The sequence below is a fragment of the Melanotaenia boesemani genome, chromosome 8 (genome assembly GCF_017639745.1).
Source record: "Melanotaenia boesemani isolate fMelBoe1 chromosome 8, fMelBoe1.pri, whole genome shotgun sequence".
NCBI lineage: Eukaryota > Metazoa > Chordata > Actinopteri > Atheriniformes > Melanotaeniidae > Melanotaenia > Melanotaenia boesemani.
The window spans coordinates 5,195,588-5,216,733 of NC_055689.1; the positions used below are offsets into that span (position 1 = coordinate 5,195,588).

At 40.7% G+C, this 21,146-nt stretch overlaps 3 protein-coding genes across 4 annotated transcripts; 2 read left to right on the plus strand and 1 right to left on the minus strand.

The window, feature by feature from the left end:
- Positions 1–166: 166 nt before the first annotated feature.
- tsen15 (TSEN15 tRNA splicing endonuclease subunit) lies at positions 167–2,378 on the plus strand. Its single transcript, XM_041992857.1, has 4 exons — positions 167–348; positions 1,192–1,273; positions 1,562–1,697; positions 1,776–2,378. Exons 1-4 carry the CDS (start codon positions 268–270, stop codon positions 1,945–1,947), a joined length of 471 nt encoding a protein of 156 aa, XP_041848791.1. The 5' UTR covers positions 167–267; the 3' UTR covers positions 1,948–2,378.
- Positions 2,379–5,079: 2,701 nt separating this feature from the next.
- zgc:55943 (uncharacterized protein LOC406337 homolog) lies at positions 5,080–17,322 on the minus strand. Of its 2 annotated transcripts, none has more exons than XM_041992856.1 (7): positions 17,254–17,322; positions 16,979–17,139; positions 15,520–15,661; positions 13,239–13,318; positions 11,665–11,729; positions 11,512–11,575; positions 5,080–5,986 (listed from the first exon to the last, which is right to left on the minus strand). In XM_041992856.1, the coding sequence occupies exons 2-7, from the start codon at positions 17,126–17,128 to the stop codon at positions 5,948–5,950; spliced, it is 540 nt and encodes a 179-aa protein (XP_041848790.1). In that variant the 5' UTR covers positions 17,129–17,139; positions 17,254–17,322; the 3' UTR covers positions 5,080–5,947. The 2 variants fall into 2 exon arrangements, with proteins under 2 accessions (XP_041848790.1, XP_041848789.1); XM_041992855.1 differs by lacking the exon at positions 5,080–5,986 and adding an exon at positions 8,770–9,220.
- sec22ba (SEC22 homolog B, vesicle trafficking protein a) lies at positions 17,306–20,856 on the plus strand. The gene is made up of 5 exons (XM_041992849.1): positions 17,306–17,482; positions 19,582–19,691; positions 19,783–19,943; positions 20,038–20,184; positions 20,299–20,856. The coding sequence occupies exons 1-5, from the start codon at positions 17,408–17,410 to the stop codon at positions 20,451–20,453; spliced, it is 648 nt and encodes a 215-aa protein (XP_041848783.1). The 5' UTR covers positions 17,306–17,407; the 3' UTR covers positions 20,454–20,856.
- Positions 20,857–21,146: the final 290 nt, after the last annotated feature.

The window sequence follows — 21,146 nt, forward strand, 5'->3', positions numbered from 1 at the left end:
TGTTAATATTAGATTAGATTACGTGAAAGGGGCTGAGTGTGGACTTAAATGTATATTAGAAATTTTAAAAGAAACTGAAAAGTTTTATATCTAACTTTTATTCGCCCTTTTGATGCCCTGACTTCAGGCTGAGCGGGAAAAAAATTTCCATGTTTCCACCCGGACGACCTTTAATGCAGCACGCCGGCAAACCTGAAAAACAGCCCAGCCAGGACGCGTTAACAGCTGTAGTCGCCGTGGTTTAAGGGGCTGATGCAGATGAAATGAATGAAAATGTCTTCATCGCCGGATGGAGCGGAAGTGTCCAAGAAAGCGTCACCTGCGAACTGGATCCTGCAGCATCCGGTGGTGAGTGGAACACCACGAGCAGCAGCCTGACGTGATGGAGGAAAGTTAGCAGCGTTTCTTCTCTTTTCTAGCAAAGAGTACACATCAACCATGTGGGTTTACTTGTTCATGAAGTTATGGAGGAAATTATCTGAAAGTCCTCTGATTGGCTCATCTGGAGTCTCATAAACAGAAAGATGGAGACTCTGGGTAGGAGTTCTGTTTCAGGATGTCAGTGATCCCAGCTGACTAAAGACCCCCTCCAGATGGTACCTGGGGGGGTTATATGAAGAAAAAGTTGAGATGGGGTAAAGAATGAGGGATGAAGAGGATGAGGGAGAGAGGAGGATGGACGGACAAGGGAGGGGTTGATGGTTTAGAGGTTAGTGGAGGAAGGACGGAAGTGTGAATTGGGGAAAGGGAGCGGGAGGAATGATGGAAGGATTTAGGAGGGAGGGCCAGGATGGACAGTGAGGGATGATGTAATGCTAAAAGGGTGAGGGAGATGGGAGACAATCAACAAGAGACAATGAGGGGAAGGATGAAGGGATGAAGAATGAAAGGCAAGGGAGCAAGAGGAAGCATGGAAAGGATATATGAAGGAGGACAAATGGGAAGGGTGGATGGAAGAATGAAGGTATAAGAAAGGGGGAAGATCAACGAAATTGAAAAGGATGGATGGCAGATGGGAGAAGGATGGAAAGAAGAAAGGGAAAGGGAGGGAGAACAAACAGATAAATTAATGAGAGAAGATATTGACTGATGAATGAATGAGAGGGTGAAGCTGGATGAGTGAGGGGGAAAGGAGGGATGATGGAAGGATGGACTGAAAAATGGACCTGAGTTAACAACTTCCTGTATTAGTACCAACAGATGAAAGAGCTGGAGATCGGAGATGGCGCACAGCTGCACGCAGCTTTCCTGGTGTACATGGACCTCACTGAGGGTGAGTATCATCATCATCATCATCATATCAGGGTCATTTAAGGGGGTCTAGAGCTCTACTTAAATCGTTCATATTATTAACCTGTGTTAAACATGGATGAGGGTAAAAACAATAACTTCACTTCAACATTCTGCCTTTAGTACACTATAAAAAATGCCTCCACCTTCACCAACACGTCGATTTGAAGCTAAAATCATTAAAAACCTTCTGAAAACCTGGAGAACTGCTTCACAGGACCTCTTCAAAGGTTACAATAAAGTACCACGGTGACTGTTGCGTTTCCTGCAGTGCGTCGGTGGACAGAGGTGTCATGTGTCAAAAGTCCTGAACTACAGGCTGTTCTGCTGGAGGGGAGGGAGAAGGAAGGAGCTCCCGTACAGACCGTCCTTCCTCTTCCTGTTCAGCAATCTCTGAGCCACAAAAGGTGATCAGACTTTTTCCTTAAAGGGTGCTTTCCCCACATTTCTGTAAAATTACACCTTCTCCATCTCTGCTGCTGCAGCATTCGCCACGGGCTGGACAGAGGCTTTCCCATGCTGTTGTGCGCTGTGGCATCTGACTCCACCTTGGTCTATCAGAGGATGACGGATGGGTTGGTGACACCAGACCCACCTGTGGGCCCTTTTAAGGACGTGGGACGCCGGCAGCACCGGAAGAGACGGCAGCAGCACTGAGAGGACGATGAACCAGAGAGGAAAAGCTGGAAGCCAGCTGGTTGATCTGTGCTTCTAGAAGAGCTACAGGCAGCATCAAACAATCCCAGTAAACATCTTGAAGCCTCTTAAACCAACAGATGATGGATGATGGGTGGAAATGGAGTTCAGGAAGATTTCTGGTTTCTGTTTGTAGCCTGAGCTGCATCAACCAGTCACACTGAAGGGTTTTTATGGTTGCTTGCAGGTAAAAAAATCCACAAATGAGCTGATGTTTTATCATTTTATTAAATTTTTTATTCATCTGCATCATGTCATTTCTTGGCCTGGGTCTCAGATGGATGGTAACTAAATCCTTGATAGATTTGTTATTCTTTTTTGATGTTAGCTAATCAGCTGCCTTTTTGTGGCATCACTGTTTTTGTTGTATAAAAATAAAAAAAACAATGTCATCTTTCATGTTTGGGAAGTTTGTTGTTGTGTGTGGGCCCTACAATTTGGATCAGGTGTGTTTTCAGTGCAGCCAGCAGTGATGAAACTGATCACACATCTTCATCAGAACATGTGAGACATGAACCAGCACGATGTGGTTGAAGTTATGAGATTTGAAAGTAATAAAATGGTACCTGAATTAGAGAAATAGATTAAACGAGGGATGAGAAAGTTGAGATGGGGTAAAAGATGAAGAGGATGATGATGGATGGAGGGAGGGATGAGGGGAGGATGAAGAGATTAAAGCATGGTGGGGTTAGCAGGGAGGGAGGGTGAATGATGAATAATAGATGAATGAGAGGGAAGGTGATAAACATGGCAGAGAGAGGAAGGATGGATGGATGAGTGAGAGAATGTGAGTGAGGAAAGGGATGAAGAGGGTGTGGTGAAGAGAATATGGAAAGCTTGTTAAAGTCTTCCCAGGTTAATTATTAAACAGGTTATTAATCTAAACAGAAAAACAGACGGTATTAATCCCCCTCATGACTGGTAGGCAGTCCTGTATATTAACCATAATAATTGCTTATTTTTTTGTTTTTATATTTCTTTACTTACTTTTGCTCAACAAATGGAAGTGTCCAAAATTCAGATTTCCTAATTAAATTTAATCATAATTTTTTTTAAAAAACTACCAACTTGGTGTCATATGACAGAAAACATATTTTATAATTAGATGTGAGCATATGAAGACATCAGCGTTGATGTGTGAGAGTAAAAATAGATCTAAACACAGTAACTCTGGTCTGGCTGCAGACGTCCACCGTGGAACGAGTTACAGAAAACCTCAGTGTTTCTTTGGCTGCTCCCATCATGCATCTGGCCTCCAAAATAAACTGAAACTTCATTCTGGATTGATTTTCATGGCATTTTTTTGGTTAAACACAGCAAACTTATGTCAGTTACTCAGTGGAGCTATAGATGGGGGATATAATGTATCCTGAGACATGGCTTTGTGTGACTTCACCTTCACATTTACTTAGTGTTTTATCCTCTGAATATTCCTGCTTTATAATCGATTTAAAGTCTCACTTGTTTGTTTTGAAGTTCCTCCACAGTTTCACCCCACAGTATCAGATTCAGAAAACTTTATTTATCCTGTAGGGGCAATCCATTTGCAGCTTGCCACAGACACCAGTCAGCATTCAAAGTGCAAAGTGTCCGAGATAATTAGCACAGAGTACCTATAAGGTCGTTGGAAGGCATGACAAATAAATACATTAAAGAATCAACAATAAGACAATAAATATTAATACAGGCTAAGAAACCTGTTAGCTCAGCTAAAATAAAGCAATGACAGAATAAAAGATGTAGAATATTGGTTCTCCTTTGAGGAGCATGGTGGTGCTGGCCTGATTGCATCAAAGCGAACTCATTGGACAACACATGGTGAGGATGATGATGATGGTCTTTGCTTTCTTAATAACCTGAAGCTCCCAGAGGGAAGAAAAGTCTCTTTGTCTGACTCCAATAGTCTTAGACCAAGTTTTTACAATGAAGGTTGTTCCTTCAGAGTTAAACCACTGAACCAACAGATAAAGAGAAATGTTAAGATGCTTTTAACATAAAACTACCCACTACAACTACTGCTGGTCTTGCCAGGTGACTGAGCGACTGTTTACCATAAGTGTCATTTCCCGCCTGTGGACAGCAGAGTTTTTTTTGTTCCTTGGATATTATGTTTTGTCTGCAGTGTAGCAGTTTGTTGGTCATGGTTGGGCCGGCCTGCATCAACTCTGCCTTTTCCAGGCGAACCGGCTCTCTCAATTCCTGCAGTAGCTTGGCATCAGGCCAAATTGCCTTCCTCTTCATCCTCCAGGAGTTTGGTGTCTGGCTGCAGTTCCTTTCCTCCTTCTGGTGGGGGAGGCTTCACTCACCAGTAGGACACCTAACCCTTCATACCACATAGTTTAAATATGAATGAACTCACCTAATTTTGTGCTTTTGTAGGCACATTTTATATCCTCTCACTCATCCCTCACACCACACATGTTCACAGAAGCAAAAATGATAAGAGTTTGTTTCAGGGTTTCTGTCTTTTCTTTGGTTTCAAACCTAATGTAGTTTTCACAAGAATCTGTCTGGTATGAGCAGCAGGAGAGGCAGCGAGCTATCCAGCATGTTGCTCCACATCACTTCTCTCTTTGGTTCACTGGATATTCTGTTTGCATTCGCACAGTAAGCAACCAAGTTTCAACCCTGCTCCCATTTCACCACAAAGGGGGTCATTACTGCTGTCGAAGCACTGATCCCCCATTCTGCCGTTACCTGTAAACAAGATCCTGACGTGGAGGGAGCATTCCAGCCTTTTCCCAGTTCAGAGCCGTGGTGTAGGATTATGAGGGGTTGTCATTCATCCCAGCGTGTGTCATCTAGTGTGTACTGAAGGTCGTAGCTCTAAACGCCAATGAAACCACATCTGTAATAAAAAAGTAGAGCAGCAGTCCTGACACTTCCAAACCAGATGCTCATCTCTACCCAGCTATAACTCCAAGTGCACGGGGAGATGTCCTCTATTGTTTTTTATCACCCAGAGGAATCTTTTCCATCGTCTCCAGTACAAGTTTTATGTTTATAATTAGTATTTATAGTAAAACCATAGCTGTAATAACTGGACACAATTATTCCATTTATTGCTTGCAATCGTCTCGCAGGCTGTGGCCTTACGACTGTTTTTTCAGTTCTATTCAAAACAAGAGTGTAACTTAGTGGGACAAATTACTGGAAACCAGTTTAATGTTTCTAATAAAAAAAAAACAGAAAACAGAACACAATGACATAACACTGGTGAATAAAATACATAATCAGACATATGTGGCTTTGCAGCGCCCACCTCGTAGGGTTACATGGAGCAGATACTGAAACAGGGATCATCAGTAACCCCGATGTGTGAGTGCATGAGTATTGTTTGTGGTGCAACAGTGTCTTAATGAGAGGAAGAACTAGACTACATGAGACAGAGATTACAACACTTAAACCCTGAGCCTTATTCAACGTAAATAGAATACATCTTAACAGAAACAGACATGGACAGACAAACACGCTGCACTGGCCCACTTTCTGTAGGAAAAGAGGTTCATATGTGTCTTGGAATGCAGGAGGTTTCCAACCCGATGACTTGTCAGGGAGGCATTCAAGGATGAAATCTTCTAGATAATGAAGATGTTCCTCTCATGATGAGTCGGTTCCTACTGCTGCATGAAATTTCTACAGACAGTAGTTCACATTTCAGATGTCTACAACAAGTCTCTGCCACGTATATGGAAAGAAAAACTCCTGCTTCGTTCAGGACGTAAACCTAAAACATCTCCCCCTCTGGAGCGCTTGCCATTGATTTCAGTTCTAATCTGTCTGAGTTGATTCAACAAACTGGTTGTGAGCAGGGGGGCAAAAAAAGGTGCTTGTTTCAAGCCAGAGATCCATTCTTCTCAGGTGTGTTTTATAAAGGGGACAATCAAAACAATATGGACGCTCCCTGAACATGGTGTTCAGTCCCCATCGTCCTAGGACTGTTGGATCCACGGCCACGGGGCTATGTCACGTCCTCCTCCTCTGAGCAGTAGTCCCGGCCCTGGATACAACACACACATCGTCAATCACTAAAGGTTGATGAGCAGGTAGAGCTGAAACTTTTTTTCCTTACTGTCTAAAGTTAAATCAGACTAAATTTTTCCTCTTTTAGGTCAGTTAGTGAAGTGTCTGATCCTCAGCATTGCATGGGTTTATAACTGTATTTTCTAAACATTGCGTAGGTTATTGCTATATTTGGGTGCAGCTGTAAGCAGACTACCTTTTGCTAAGTCTTTGAATTCTGGGCTGCATGTATGGACAGGGTTATAAGTTCCTAGTATGGGTCCATAAATAGCATTTTGTGTTTCTATTTGTAAACCATTTTAAAGGAAGGCTGATACAGACAGCCAGGGGCATTGGCTTTAGAGACCTCACAGATGCTGCAGAAGAGTTTAAGAAGCCACTTTTTGTAATAAAAGCTTTATTATCATTATTATTATTATACATCAAGCTGGTGTCCAGAGCTTGTTTTACCTCCAATTAATTTTTGTCACATCATCTGTTTAAAATAATTCACATCAAAACGGCATAACGAACCAGAAAAGTCACCACACAATGGTGTCACGAAGAGTGACCACATTAGGATAACCTAAATTATTTCTGTTTGCTAAAAGATTACAAAGATGCTCCAGGACAACAAAATCCGTGCTTTGGCATGGCCACCACAAAGCTCTGATATCAGTCCCGATAAAATTTGTTGTCAGAACTAAAAAGACGTGTGCAAGAGAGACCTGACCAGGTTTAACCGGTTCTGTCTGGAGGAATGGGCCAGAAGTCAAGCAAACTATTGTAAGAAGATTTTGAAAGGAAACTCAAAACATTTGACCCAGTTCAATTAGTTTAAAGGCAATTCTACCAAATAAAGGCGTATGCTCATTTTCTGGGAAAGCTGAACAGAACGCAACGCATTTGTAATTAAAAAACTTTTAACTTGTTAAGATTATGTGAGGTCCTGTAACAGCGACTGTTTAGATTTTCACTGACGCTACGCCGATACTACCTTACCCACCACGCATTGCGCACTCTGGCATAACAAACCTGTATCGGTGCAGTCCCGCTCTGAAATGGCAAGCGGGAGTGAAAGGAGAGAAGTGGTGGTCATCACACGCTTTGTGTGCTTATGATTACTTACGGGAATATGACGACCTGTCTGCAGAAGATTCAGACAGTAAAAATCCATAATTTCTGAGCAGGTTAGGTCTGCCTGCGCTTAGAAAGCAAGCTAGAACATCAGCATTTCATTCTAATTAAAAAGATAAGTTGTCTTCGCCATTAAAAAAAAAAAAACATTAGGGAAGGGCAAGACCGCCTGCCAACAGCTCCAAACAACCCCGATCACACCGCCTGCCAGTGACGTGCGGTCAGGAGAGGCAGGTGAGGCAGTGCCTCACCTGTCATGATAAAGAAAAAAACATACAATAAATATTAATGTTTTCCACTGGTCTGTGTTAAAAATGCATTTTCAGTATGACTGTAACACGTTTTTGATAGTTTATTTAGTAAAAATTGCCAAATTTAAGTATTTCCCGATCAAATCCAGTGCAGAAACCCCGGTGGAGGCAGGGCGAGCTGTGCCTCAGCTCTGACTGTGCCATCCAAAAAAAAACTGGGTTGCATGACACGTGCTGTTTTCTGTTCCTCAGCATATCGCCAATATGAACTTTACAGAAATATTTGTTATGTACAATGACTCTATACGGTCTGTGTAATGTATTTAATGTATTTGTGAGAGAAATATTCCCGTTTATCGTACAATAAAGTGCAGAGAAAAGTCAGCAGGTGAGGCAAACAGTACTCTGCCTCACCTCAAGGGGGCGCACTGAGTGTTGCCAACTTAGCGACCTTTTTTTTGTTTCTTTTTTTAAAGCGACCAGCGACAAATCTGGTGACTTTTTCAGTTTTGGAGACTTTTGTAGACGGACGTATATGAAAGTAGTTTATTCTTCTCAGTGAGGAGGGGGTGCTGCTGTGCAGGCCCCTCCCTGTCCAAAAGCAACCAGAAGAGGCTTCATGCAGCAGCAGCAGCTGCATTCAGAGCAGGAGATGATCACCTGTTCCATGACCTGAAAATGAAACGTTCAAAGCTGCTGCAGGATGATCTCGAGCTGGCTTACCGTCTGATATTAATGTCTATTAATGAAGAGTGTGGAGGAAAACAAGTGTTGTGAAATGTTGCAGCCTCCTAATTAGAAAACAACCTACACTTAATAAAATTAAACTAGAATAAAAGAAAAAAGTAACCAAAGAATTTGTTTTATTTTTATTAGTTTTGCCTTTTTAAACATTTTTAGCTTGTCTTTTCATCCATCTTTGCCTTTCCCATGACATTCCTCTCCACAGCAGCCTCCATTACTATGTCTATTTGCACATTAGATGATGTCATTTAGTGATTTCTAGCGACTTTGAGGACAGCCAGTAGCTACTTTTCTCACAGATGAGTTAGTAACAGTGGGTGTGTGAGTGTAATTAAAATGGTAAATGGTAATTAAAAGATGATAGGATATGAAGCAATATCAGTAGTTGCATGCTGTTGAATGAATGCTGAAATAAGATGCTCTTTTCAGTTCTTACAATTGTAAATTAGTGCCTCACCAACCATAAACTTCACCGCACGTCTGCCTGCAGCCTTCAGGGTTAGTTGGTTAGTTACGGGTTTCTCATCTTTAGTCTTTCATACTCACTTCTAATTTAAAACAACTGAAATAAACTGAACTTTGAACTAGTTTTAACATTAAAATGGTGAACTATGAACATGAACTATTCATTTTAAACTGAATGAACTGAACTTTGAGAAGCATGAACTTTAACACTGTACTAAAGGAATGTATGAAAACTTCTGACTGAAGGAAGTAATAAAAAATATACTGAAATATTATCTCTGCTTATTGTGGCTTTTATTAAATAGAAATAATTTTAGTCCTAACTGACCTTTAAACAGGAGAAATTTAGTCTGATTTACCTTCAGACAGTGAGAAAAATAGACCTTTTAATGTAAACCTCTGGCTTTAACCCCTTAATGCTTGAATTTATTTACAATATACTATAAATCCAGAAAAAATCAGGAAAAATAATTTAAGAAAAATACTGTAATAGAATAAAGTACAATGAAATAGTACATAATTTAAAAACAATTAATATATAAAGATGTGTTGGTTCTGCGATGGTTTGGTGACCCGCCTCTAGCCTGCTACAGACTCCAGATAGACTCCAGCTTCCCCTGTGACCCTGAACAGGACTAAACGGTATAGAAAATGAATGAATAAATATAAAGATAAGGAATAAATTATATAAAATAATTGCATGAGATTGAATCAATTCAAATAAAATAAATTAGTTTGATTAAAAAAAAACAGACATAAAAAAAGTGGTTTGTCGCAAAATGGGGTAACCAGTCATCAAGAGGTTAATTATATGTTATCCCTTTAACACTGAGTATCATATTTAACACATACATTTTCTGACACCTATTGCATCACTTTATGGTAAAAACAAAACAGCTTAAAACCTGGGTGTTTACCATCTGATACTTCTGACATATCACCAAGTAATAAATGGTACATATAGCAAGTTACTTTTATTTACTTTTTTGACATATTGTTTAAAGGTCGAATAAAGACTTCAGATTTAAAAATGACTTTCTTATTGCTTGGGTCAGGCTTTTAAGCGTAAAGCTGTCTCAAAGTAGTTAACTCTTGTTGTGTTTAAGTTTAAAGAGGCTGAGCCACAGTTGCTGGAAATGTCTTTAAGCATTTGGAAAGACTGTGAAGGTTTATTATTTATTTAGTTATTTATCAACCTTCCAAGTAGTCCCACGAAGACGTGCAATCTTATGTACAAGAGAGACCTGTTCATCCAGCCTAACATGCGTGTCTTTATCTGAACATACTTCTTAATCAATCATTTATATCAGTTTCTAAATCTCTTAATTTTATATTTGTTTTTTAGTTGTTAGGATTTTTATAGCTTTCATACTTTTTACAGCTTTTAGTACTTTTTTTTTTTTTTTTTATCTTTTCTAATTTTCTAATTTTACTTTAACTTAAGTAACTTGGAGTGTTGGTCTGGGATGGATTTTAAAGGTGCACTGTGCAACAAAATCAAAGGTCAGTGACAGAAACATGTGTAAACTATTTAATCACTTTACTAAAATAACTTATGGTTTTATCCCCATAGAATGAACCATTTATATCTACTTAAAGTGGGTCCACACACATGGCAGCTGCAATATTTGTGCCACCATTTTTACTATGGTGTCTCTGAATGGACAAATAACTGTGTATGAAATGAGAACACTCTGAGCTCTAAAACTGCAGTACCAGCTTTGTTTGATAGGAGCTAGAGCACCGTTAGGGATAAGTAGCAGTAAGACGACTGTACAAATAAACAGTGTTGAAGTAGTTACCTGAAGTGTAGTCACAGCTGCACCTGCAGCCACTGGATACACTCAGATGAAAACATGTTTATGTCTTGAGGAATTTTGGCCACTGATGGCCACCATACTTTCACAACCTCGCTTGGTATTTGAAGTTATTACTATGTCCATGTTTACAACTAGGTGTCAGTAATTATAACACAGTGTACCTTTAAAATGTGAGACATGAATCCTTCATCAGATAGTTTGGATAAAACACCACACTAACTCCACTTTTCATTTTAGGTTTGCTCATTTCCTGGAATGCATGTGGGATTATTTTTATGTCGTTTTATTCCCAACTTCATCCCCCCCTCACCTCAACTCAGATGAGTTTATCTACTTTTTATTCAGGCCTGTGAGAATTAATGCTTAGAGTTGATGTATTTGACTGATGAGTTGGTTTTCTTTTATTGTTGTTTGTATTTTGTTTGTATTTTTGTCTGTTTAATCTTTAAGGCATATTCCTGGAAGTTTTGTGGAGAAAGTGATGAAGTCGACAAGCCACAATATGTTGGACAAGCCAAGAAAAACTGTTCTATCCTCTACAAATATCTACATATATAAAGTATATAACCAAAATGAAAGTGTGTAGTATAACTTACCATACTGCTCCTAGATTTGACTTGTAAGTTATTTCAGAATAATAACAGAGAATAAAAACTTCCTTCTTATTTTTGTTTACCTGCCATTCATAAAATCCCAGATTGGTCAGAGTTGATGGCAGCTGCATGGAAATTAACCAGCATGTAACACCAACATGTGGTATGTTTATCACATAACACTTATTACTTATTATTCAGTTCACCAAGAATATTGCAAATATCTCCATGTATTCCCTGTTCTCCTTCTGGACTCTCCTTTATTTTGCATGTTGATGCATAGGCACAGGGAAGGTAGCGCCATCAAAGGGTGCTTTTTAGGAGGAGAGGAGGATCATCACACCTCAACATCCATGATAGACCAAGTCTGTTATTCAGCCTCATTACATCAACTGCTGTTTCCTCCCTGAATGCACATCTACTGCAGCAGTAGGATTAATCTACATTATGTCATTGAGACGAGGCTTTTTGCACAGAAAAGTGACGCCTCGCTGACGGTTTGTCATTATTTACCTTTTCAATTTTCTCATCCAGCATCCGGAAGAATTCCTGCTGGCTCTCTGAGGAGTGGATGCTCCTGGGAGGAAAGTCAGACTGCTGGTTAGAGTCACACTGAACAACTTGGGACAAAAACTTGTTAAAGATTTATCAATTACAGACACTTACAGAATCTTTCCGTTTGGTCCAGACTCATTCGTGTGTTGGCCTTTACCAAGAAGTGCACTTTTCTCCTGCGGGACAACAAACACAAATGAGCAAATCAAGATGGACAAACTGTCTTCTGGCTTTTTGATGTCACAGTTCTTTATTAGAGAAATAAGAGAATTTCCTGTTTGGATTGATGCTACTGGCTCATAATCATTTCAGGCTCAGTAAGAATGGACACAAATCTTTTGAATAACTTCCTCTATTACACTCACTGGCCACTTTATTAGTTCCATCTGTTCAATTACTTGTTAACACAAATATCTAATCAGCCAATCACATGGCAGCAACTCAACTCATCTAGTCATGTAGACGTGGTGGAGACGACTTGCTGGAGTTCAAACTGAGCATCAGAATGAGGAAGAAAGGAGATTTAAGGGACTTTGAATGTGACATGGTTGTTGGTCTGAGTATTTACTGGGATTTTCACACACAACCATCTCTAGGGTTTACAGAGAATGGTCTGAAGAAGAGAAAATATCCAGCAAGCAGCGGTTGTCTGGACCAGAATGTCTTGTTGATGTCAGAGGTCAGAGGAGAATGGACAGACTGGTTGGAGATGATAGAAAGACAACAGGAAGTCAAATAAGCACTGGTTCCTACCAAGGTCTGCAGACCAGCATCTCTGAACACACAACACGTCCAACCTTGAAGCAGATGGGCTACAGCAGCAGAAGACACACCGGGTGCCTCCTGTCCGCTAAGAACAGGAAACTGAGGCTACAATTCACACACACTCACCAACACTGGAAACAGAAGATGGAGAAACGTTGCTGGTCTGATGAGTCTCCATTTCAGCTCCACATTCAGATGCTAGGATCAGAATTTGGTGGAAACATCATGAAAACATGGATCCGTCTTGGATCAAAGCTTCAGGCTGCTGCTGGTGTAATAGTGGGGGGATATTTTCTTGGCCCACTTTGGGCTCCTTAGTACCAACATGTCCTGGTTTAACCAGCACAGCCTCCCTGAGTATTGTTACTGACCATGTCCATCCCTTTATGACCACAGTGGAGCATCTTCTGATGCTACTTCCAGCAGGATAATGCACCATGTCACAAAGCTCAGATCATCTCTACTTGCTTTCTAGAACATGACGATGAGTTCACTGGACTCCAACGGCCTCCACAGCCACCAGATCTCAGTCCAGTAGAGCAGCTTTGGGATGTGGTGGAACGGGAGATTCTCATCAAGGATGCAGCCGACAAACCTGCAGCAACTGTGTGATGCTGTCATGTTAATATGGAGAAAACCTCTGAGGAAGGTTTCCACCACCTGCTTCCATCTATGACACCAAGAATTAAAGTAGTTCTGTAGGAAAAAGTGGATCCAACCCGGTCCTAGAAGGTGGACTTGATAAAGTAGCCAGTGAGTATATATATCTATATTAATCTAAACTACATATGGCAGATTTATTCAATCGACATATTATTTTTTAGACAAATAATAAAATGAAACCAATAACTAAAGTAAATGTTCTTCAAATACATGAAACACAAATAGAAAAAAAAAATATCAGAAGAGGAATTACGCACTGTGCCATCATGTCCATCCACCCCAGCATCTTCTCCGCAGATGTACTTGACTTTCTCCACTTCTTTCATCTTGTACTCATCTGTAACAGAGTGGAGACACAGAGGAGCACATCTCTTCCTATTAAACTCACGACACAGATCAAGGAGGAGCCACTCGCTGCCGCCCTGATCAGCATCAGCCCTCTGAGGTTAAGAGTTCTCACAGTTCAGTTCTTGGCAAAGTAATTATGTGCTCGAGATCTCACGCTGCAGACTAAATCCTCTTGTAACAATGGTTGGCAAGCAGCGAAACACATGAGCTGACAGCCTCATTCTCCTCTTTACCCAGGCCTCTCATTTCCCTCCTTCACCCTTCTCCCACGCTTTTAGAAAAAGAGGAAATGAAAGTAGAGATATTATGTATAGAAATGACATCAGGTTAATGTGTACAGCATTATTTTGCTGGTTATTATTTCTACTTAGCATGCCATTAAGCTGGTAATAAGTGAGCAGTTTATTAGGAACACCTGTGCACCTTCTTTTTTTTAATTATCCAGACAACCAATCACGTGGCATTAGATTGAGAGATGTTCTCGTGCAGATACACATAAGCAGAACCAGTTTGTCCAAAAAGAAGGAAAAAAACAGTGAGATGATTATTAGAGGCAGTTGGGAAGGTTTGTGTTTGATCTCCGGTAATTTTCACCTCCACAGCTTCAGAGAAAACCAAACTCATTCATGAAAATGAGTTGCTGTTGGGAGGTTAAAGGAGAACGATGAGGATGGCTGAAACAAATGTGGAGCTCCAGCGTGACGGACATTTTTTTCAGAGCAGTATAGGTTGAGATGCCGACATGTAAAACAGTTTAAAGCTCAGCATGTTTAAAGATGAATATGTGCAAAGACAACTTCCACTTTACGGTTACAGCAAAAGCAGATTTGACTTCTGCACCAGGGAAACTATTTCTGCTCGCACATAGCAGTTCTCATCACTTGTACCGAAATATTCAAGCGGCACCTGCTTGCACAAGCAACCTTGAACACAGAAGTTTCAGTCCCCCCCTCCTGTGCGTAACGTTGTTTGTCTTTCCTGTGCTTTGTGGATAACAAGTGTAGACACATCTTTGTTAGTCCGAGTTTTCATTGTGATGTCCTGTGACTGTGTGGAGACTCTCCTTATGCATAAGATTTTTCATAAACTCATGAATGGATCCTTTTCATCAAGACTCTTTGTTAATTAGTGCTTCCCCTACCATTAAACGGGGAGGGGGGGTTATCAGTATTTTGAAACATCATACTCTACTGAAACCTAACATTCACCGACCGCTTATTAAAATGTTTTTAAGAAACGCAGTGTTACATTTATTGTGCTGAAGATCACGACGTTTTTCCTTCTTCCTATTAAAAATGGACAACTTGCCAGGACCAATATGGCGGCTCCATCGACATACAAAGCGGGGACCAATGCGGTGTCTATGTATATATGTCTATGGGGATTTACACCCTGTTCATTAAGCCTGTTACACGTATGAAACTAACAAGTCAAAACAGAATAATTGTTATTTGCCGATGGATGGATGTGGGTAAGTGTAGCCTCTGAAACACCCCCTTCCCCAAAAAAATCATGTCTGAAAAGAATTACATTATATTACAAAATAATAAATAGATAGATAGATAGATAGATAGATAGATAGATAGATAGATAGATAGATAGATAGATAGATAGATAGATAGATAGATAGATAGATAGATAGATAGATAGATAGATAAAATCTATGTGAAAACAGACATAAGGAGCCTATGTAATAACATCAATAGAAACTAGTGTTTGGTAGATTATTCCTTTGTTGTAACAATATATCTTATACTGTTGAGAAGTCTGTTCATTTGTTTTTAAATTAAGCCACATTTGTAAGGAAAATGCATTTGTGGGATGAGCAGCAGAGTTGAGGATGTGGGTTTTGTCCATGAAAAACTGAAAAACTGTTCAATTGCCAGACTTCAATTATGCAATATAATTAATGACACCAAACAAGAATCAGCTGTTTATCAGATGTATTTATATATACATATATATATATATATATATATATATATATATATATATATATATATAACAGGCAGACCAAAAATAGCAAAAAAGGCTAAAATGGATTACAAGTGAATAAGTACAGGATGAATTTTGTACATCTATTCATACCTGGGGACTGCATTTCCTTAAACCCTCCTTCCTTTATTAGCAAAAGGTCACAGAATTTCATCGAAAGGTAGCTGCACATAGAAAATGTGAATCAGGACTGACCAGAGAGAAGGTCCCCGTTGCTGTAGGCTTTATTCTGGCCCTCCTCGCCGTTGGGCACGGCAGACACCTGCTTAGCAGAGGTGCAGCCCATCTCCTTCTCCTCTGCTGCTCTCCCCTTCAGCCCAGAGCATGACAAGCACACCTGGGGACAAGTAAGAGGGTGTATGCAGAAGTTCAGAATCTTTAAATATGAGCAGACCTCAGATCTCTGTAAGACATTAATGTGGCCTCCAGTACTACAGAAAGAAACCTTGGAGTTATTTTGGACCAGGATCCATCCATTGGCTTGAATATATGACAGGTTTCTAGGACCGCCTTCTTTCACCTACAAATTAGTAACGAGGACTCTCTGGTCCTCAAGGACCGCTGTCCTGCAGTTAGATAACTGGACTTCAATAAAAATGGATTCAATTGAACTGTGTCTGTAAAAGTGCCCTGAGATGAATTTGTTGTGAATTTGTGCTATGTGAAATAGATCTTGGTTTAATTAGATCCCACACAGGTCTCTGAAAAAAGTCTTGCTCTTCAAGGGATCTACATGGGTTCAGGGATCACTTTATTACCAGAGGGCCAAATCCCTTATGTATGTATATATATATATATGTATATATATGTGTGTGTGTGTGTGTGTGTGTGTGTGTGTGTGTGTGTGTGTGTGTGTGTGTGTGTGTGTGTGTGAACGAGGATAAATTCCTAATTATGAGTTAGCATGGGGATTTTTATTTACACAATCAATTAGTCATGAAGGGCCCCGCCCTGGAATTAAGACACGCAGGCCTCATAACCTATTCTTGACTGGACAATAAAGTAGATGTTTGAGTCTGGCTGGGTAGTCACGCACGAGTCGGTGCTGGGGAAAGCACCAATCACAACGAGCGCGTGGTGGTGCCTGCTGCAGCGCAACAATGAGGCCTTTCAGGATGTTGGGATGCCACCGTGCCAAGTCGCCGGGTCATTTTACCAGAGAGTGGGGGGTTTCTGTGGAGCTCAGGGGATTAAACCGACTGCACACGAGTGCTGCCATCTCCACGTTATAGGGCTGCAGCAATATGACTAAAACAGTGGCGACAGACCCAAATGATTGAAAAGCAGGGGGAATGTTTTGGATTAGAGTTCATATTTATCTGTAATCCATCCCCATGTCGTGTGGTTGATCCTGAGCAGCGGAGTCCAGCTGCGGAGTCAGCTGCTACATTACCTCCCCCCTACCGTTGGCTTTAATTATACCTATCTACCCCTATAATAGCTAAATACTGAAAACGAAGCGATGTTGTATCATGCAGATGTGGACAATATAATACAGTTCCCTTTAAAATTGGGGTGTTGGGATAAAGGTTCCTACAGTAGTAACAAAAGATGCGAAAAACCAAAGCAAGCTGGGAATCCTGTTAAGGTATTACACAGGCGAAGACAAAGTATTTGTTAAAAAATAAAAGTATGATTACTGAATCATATTTACCTCTCCGGTGAGTCCATTTTCAGGGATTCTTCCTCTGCTTTTAGTCCAGACGGAGGACCCGCTCAGGCAGCATCTGCATGTCTCGGCTCGATCAGCAGCGGAGTCAGTCGGTCCGTCTGCCCGCTGTCTGCTCCGACTGCACGAGCCCATGGCCTAATTATCTGTCAAAGTCAAAACAAAGAACAAAAATGTGATGGAAATAAATACTATTATCATAACATACACAAAAACACACAAAAATATTTTTTAATGAAATTTAAATACACACAGCATACTTAAACGCGTTGTATGTTGCCAGTCGGACCGAATTCTCCGGTACACCATACACTTCCGTCCAGTGCATTCCTTCTGCATCATCAAAGTAAATAGCCAAAAGTTTTTGAAGTTTATACTGTCAAACTGAACTGACAGCAGTTGACCTCCATCAGTATGATCTTACTGACGATGATAGTTCGTGTAGCGGACGGACTTCCGCTGGCCGCGTCCATACAGGAGGATGAACAGGTATGAATGAGAGCTAGCTTCCTCAGGTAGCCGCTCCACGGAGACCTGCCCACGCAGAAAAAATAGTTTATTTCCCATGCTGGCGATTTTTTTGCTGGGGGGGTGGTTAATACACAACATTTCACGTAAGAATGTTACTCAAATCTCCAACGTAATAGTCAGTGGTGTGTAAATAAATTTATTTAAAACTAAAGAAAAGCATGGTTAGAGCAGTTAGGTACCAAAGTTAGCTTGATTATTTTTGTGCGAGGATCCTCCCATACCACTCTATTAAAACCCGTTAGGTGCCCCATGAAAACTTTCCTAGACATCTACTGGTAAATTTATTTTAAAAGGGGTTAAAAAGAAACTATTACGACTGCACTAAAAACACAGATCATGTCTAAACTGGGGAGGTAGCTGCAGGACAGTTTACAGTGAGGAGGAACATTGAACATCACTACAGGCTACTACGTTATGCAAGCTGGTGCATGATGGTGCATATGCAAAAACAATAGTGCTGTAGTTTTTCCTGCATGTATTCTCAAAGTCTGTATTTTTAACTTGAATTTTATTGGTATATTATTAGTAAATGTGTTTTATTTTAAAGACTGTTACACTTGCATTTGTCTTTCACCACCACACTCAGCACTGGGGCACCACAAGGTTGTGTGCTGAGTCCATTACTCTACTGTCTGTACACATATGATTGCACACCAGCTCATCCCACCAACACCATTATAAAATTTGCTGATGACACAACCATCATTGGACTCATCACGTGAGGGACGAGATCCACAGACTGAGTGGTGTTCAGTGAACAATCTTTCATTGAACACCACAAGAACAAAAGAATTTATAGAGGATTTAAGGAAAACATGCAGAACAGACTCGTCCCTGCTTTTCATCAAGGGGGTCTGCATGGAGAGGGTTCATGTCTTTACGTTCCCTCATCTCAGACAACCTCTCATGGTCCGCCAACACAGCAGCAATAGTAAAAGGCACATCAAAGACTCCATTTCTTGAGGGTGCTTAGGAGAAATAACCTGGAGAGGAAGCTGCTCGTGGCCTTTCACCGGACAGCAACTGAGAGCATCTTCTCTGTCTGGTATGCTGGCTGCTCGGCCGCTGATAAGAAAGCTCTGCAGAGGGTAGTGAAGCCAGCTCAACAAATTATCGGCTGCCCTCTGCCCTTGTTGTTTCACCTGCTGCCCTCTGGCAGGCGCTACAGGTCTGTCAAGGCATATATATGATTTTATCTATATTCAGCACTTTTTAAAAAATTTTATCTTATACTATTTTTAGTGTTATTCATCATTCCCTGTATTGATTATTGTCAATTGTTGTGTTATCTTTGTATTTTATTTTGTACATGAAGTGGAGTTGTACCTCCAGTCTTGTTGCTCTGCTACAATGAAAATAAAGCTCTCGCAAAAAAAACAAGTTTATTTTAACTCTGTACTTATGGTTTTATACCACTGCTGGGACTCTTAATTTCCCAGAGGGAACCTGCCCAAAAGGATCAATACAGTTATATCATATTTGATCTAATCTAAGATAAACTATTTTTAAAGACAGTTTATGCTTTGCAGCAAGTCATTTAACAAATGTTAAGTCAGGACTTGACACAGAGAACCGTTTCATTCCTCAGATGGTCAAAATCATGGCTGCTTGTTTAAAAAAAAAAAAAAAAAAAAAGTTTCAGTGAATTTGCTTTGTTGCTTAGAGTGTTAATGTTTCCTCAGTGGTAGAAAAAAAATTATATAGTGATTCTGAAGTGACCTTAGGAGACTCTGCACTTTTACTTCCACAACTGCCTTAATTCTTGGTGTCAAAGATTTAACAAGATGTTGGAAACCTTCCTCAGAGGTTTTCTCCATACTGACATGACAGCATCACACAGTTGCTGCAGGTTTGTCGGCTGCATCCATGATGAGAATCTCCCGTTCCACCACATCCCAAAGCTGCTCTACTGGACTGAGATCTGGTGGCTGTGGAGGCCGTTGGAGTCCAGTGAACTCATTGTCATGTTTTAGAAAGCAGGTGGAGATGATCTGAGCTTTGAGAAGCTAATGTGCTAACTGCTAACAAACTTTGATCTGCTTTTGCTTCTCTGCCAGTCTGGAAGAGACCTACAGCAGTACCAGAGCCAGGCCAAGCAGCTGTGCCGTAAATTGAATGGTCAGAGTCCGGACCGCTGCACACTGGAGGCCGGGGCCATGAACTTCCAGTAAGAAAACACAACAATTCATGTGTCCCGTCTGTGATTCTATATTAAACAAACATTTTTTACCATTAGTTTGACCTTAAATGTCTTTCAGTTATGTAATAGCCCGGGGTGTTTGCTACCTGTCCCTCTGTGAGGCGTCCTTTCCTAAAAAGATGGCTTTTGCGTATCTCGAAGACCTCCACAACGAATTCTATGACCAGTACGGAAGAAGAGTGCCCACAGTAACGAGGCCGTACTCCTTCATTGAGTTTGGTAAGACCGAGCTAATTTGTGGTACGCTGAGGAGAATATTTCAGTGTTTATCCTGTGCTTAGAGAAGAAAAACCTTGATTCTTCATCGTTCCAGATACGTACATCCAGAAAGCAAAGAAGATGTACGTGGACAGCAGAGCCCGGAGGAACTTGGGCAATATTAACACGGAGCTGCAGGACGTCCAGAGGATTATGGTAGCAAATATTGAGGAAGTTCTGCAGAGAGGAGAAGCTCTTTCTGGTAAGTTTAGTCCTAAAACACGAAGCAGCTGGTGAAAGAATCTCATTATTCTTTCTTCCTGGTTCTTCATTGTGTTTTTCAGTTTAGCTACTCATTGTTTTGTTTCTCCTGTAGCTCTGGACACGAAAGCCAGCAATCTGTCCAGCTTGTCGAAAAAGTACCGCAGCGATGCCAAATACCTCAACACCCGCTCCACGTATGCCAAGGTGGCCGCCATAGCCGTGGTCTTCCTCACACTCATCATCTATGTGCGGTTCTGGTGGCTTTGATGGATGCCGACAAGGACTGTGACATGAAAGAAGAATTTTCTCTCTTTTAACTGTGAAACTAAACCTGTTACATATCGCTTATACACCAGGGTGCCTTGAAGGGGTCTTACAGCTTTGTTCTAGCTTCAGGTTCTGCTGCTTATTTGTTGGTAAACTGAGCCGTAGGTCTATGCAGGACTTCTGTTTGTATGAAAGCAGATGTTTTATTGCAGGTTCATGCAGCTCTGTGTAGCAGAGAAGTGGGAGGTAAAAGCATCATGCTGAAATTTGAGTTTCATCCTAAAGAAGCAGCTGATCTATTCATAAGCAGAGGTTCTGTGAAAGTTTTCACACTGATGAGAAGATTATTGTTTACAAAGTTTGCACACTTATAAGAAAGTCTTATTGAAAATATTCAATATTTCTCAACTTGTCAGTTTCTTTTTTTGTATATAAGACACTAAAGCTGCACGCTGCAACTAAAAGGCCGTTTTCACAGCAGACATTTAGAATTAAAATCTTAAGACAAGCTTTAAGCTCAGGTCATGTGTGCATGTTGGCTGAAGAACACGCTTTCATCCACACAGACTGGTATGGAGAAGGGACACACTGCACATAAACCCCCGTAGAGCAGTTGGAAATCTCACACGATTAACAGAAAAAAGACAAAGTAATTACAATGTCACACTAATGTAGATTTTTTTCTATAATCTT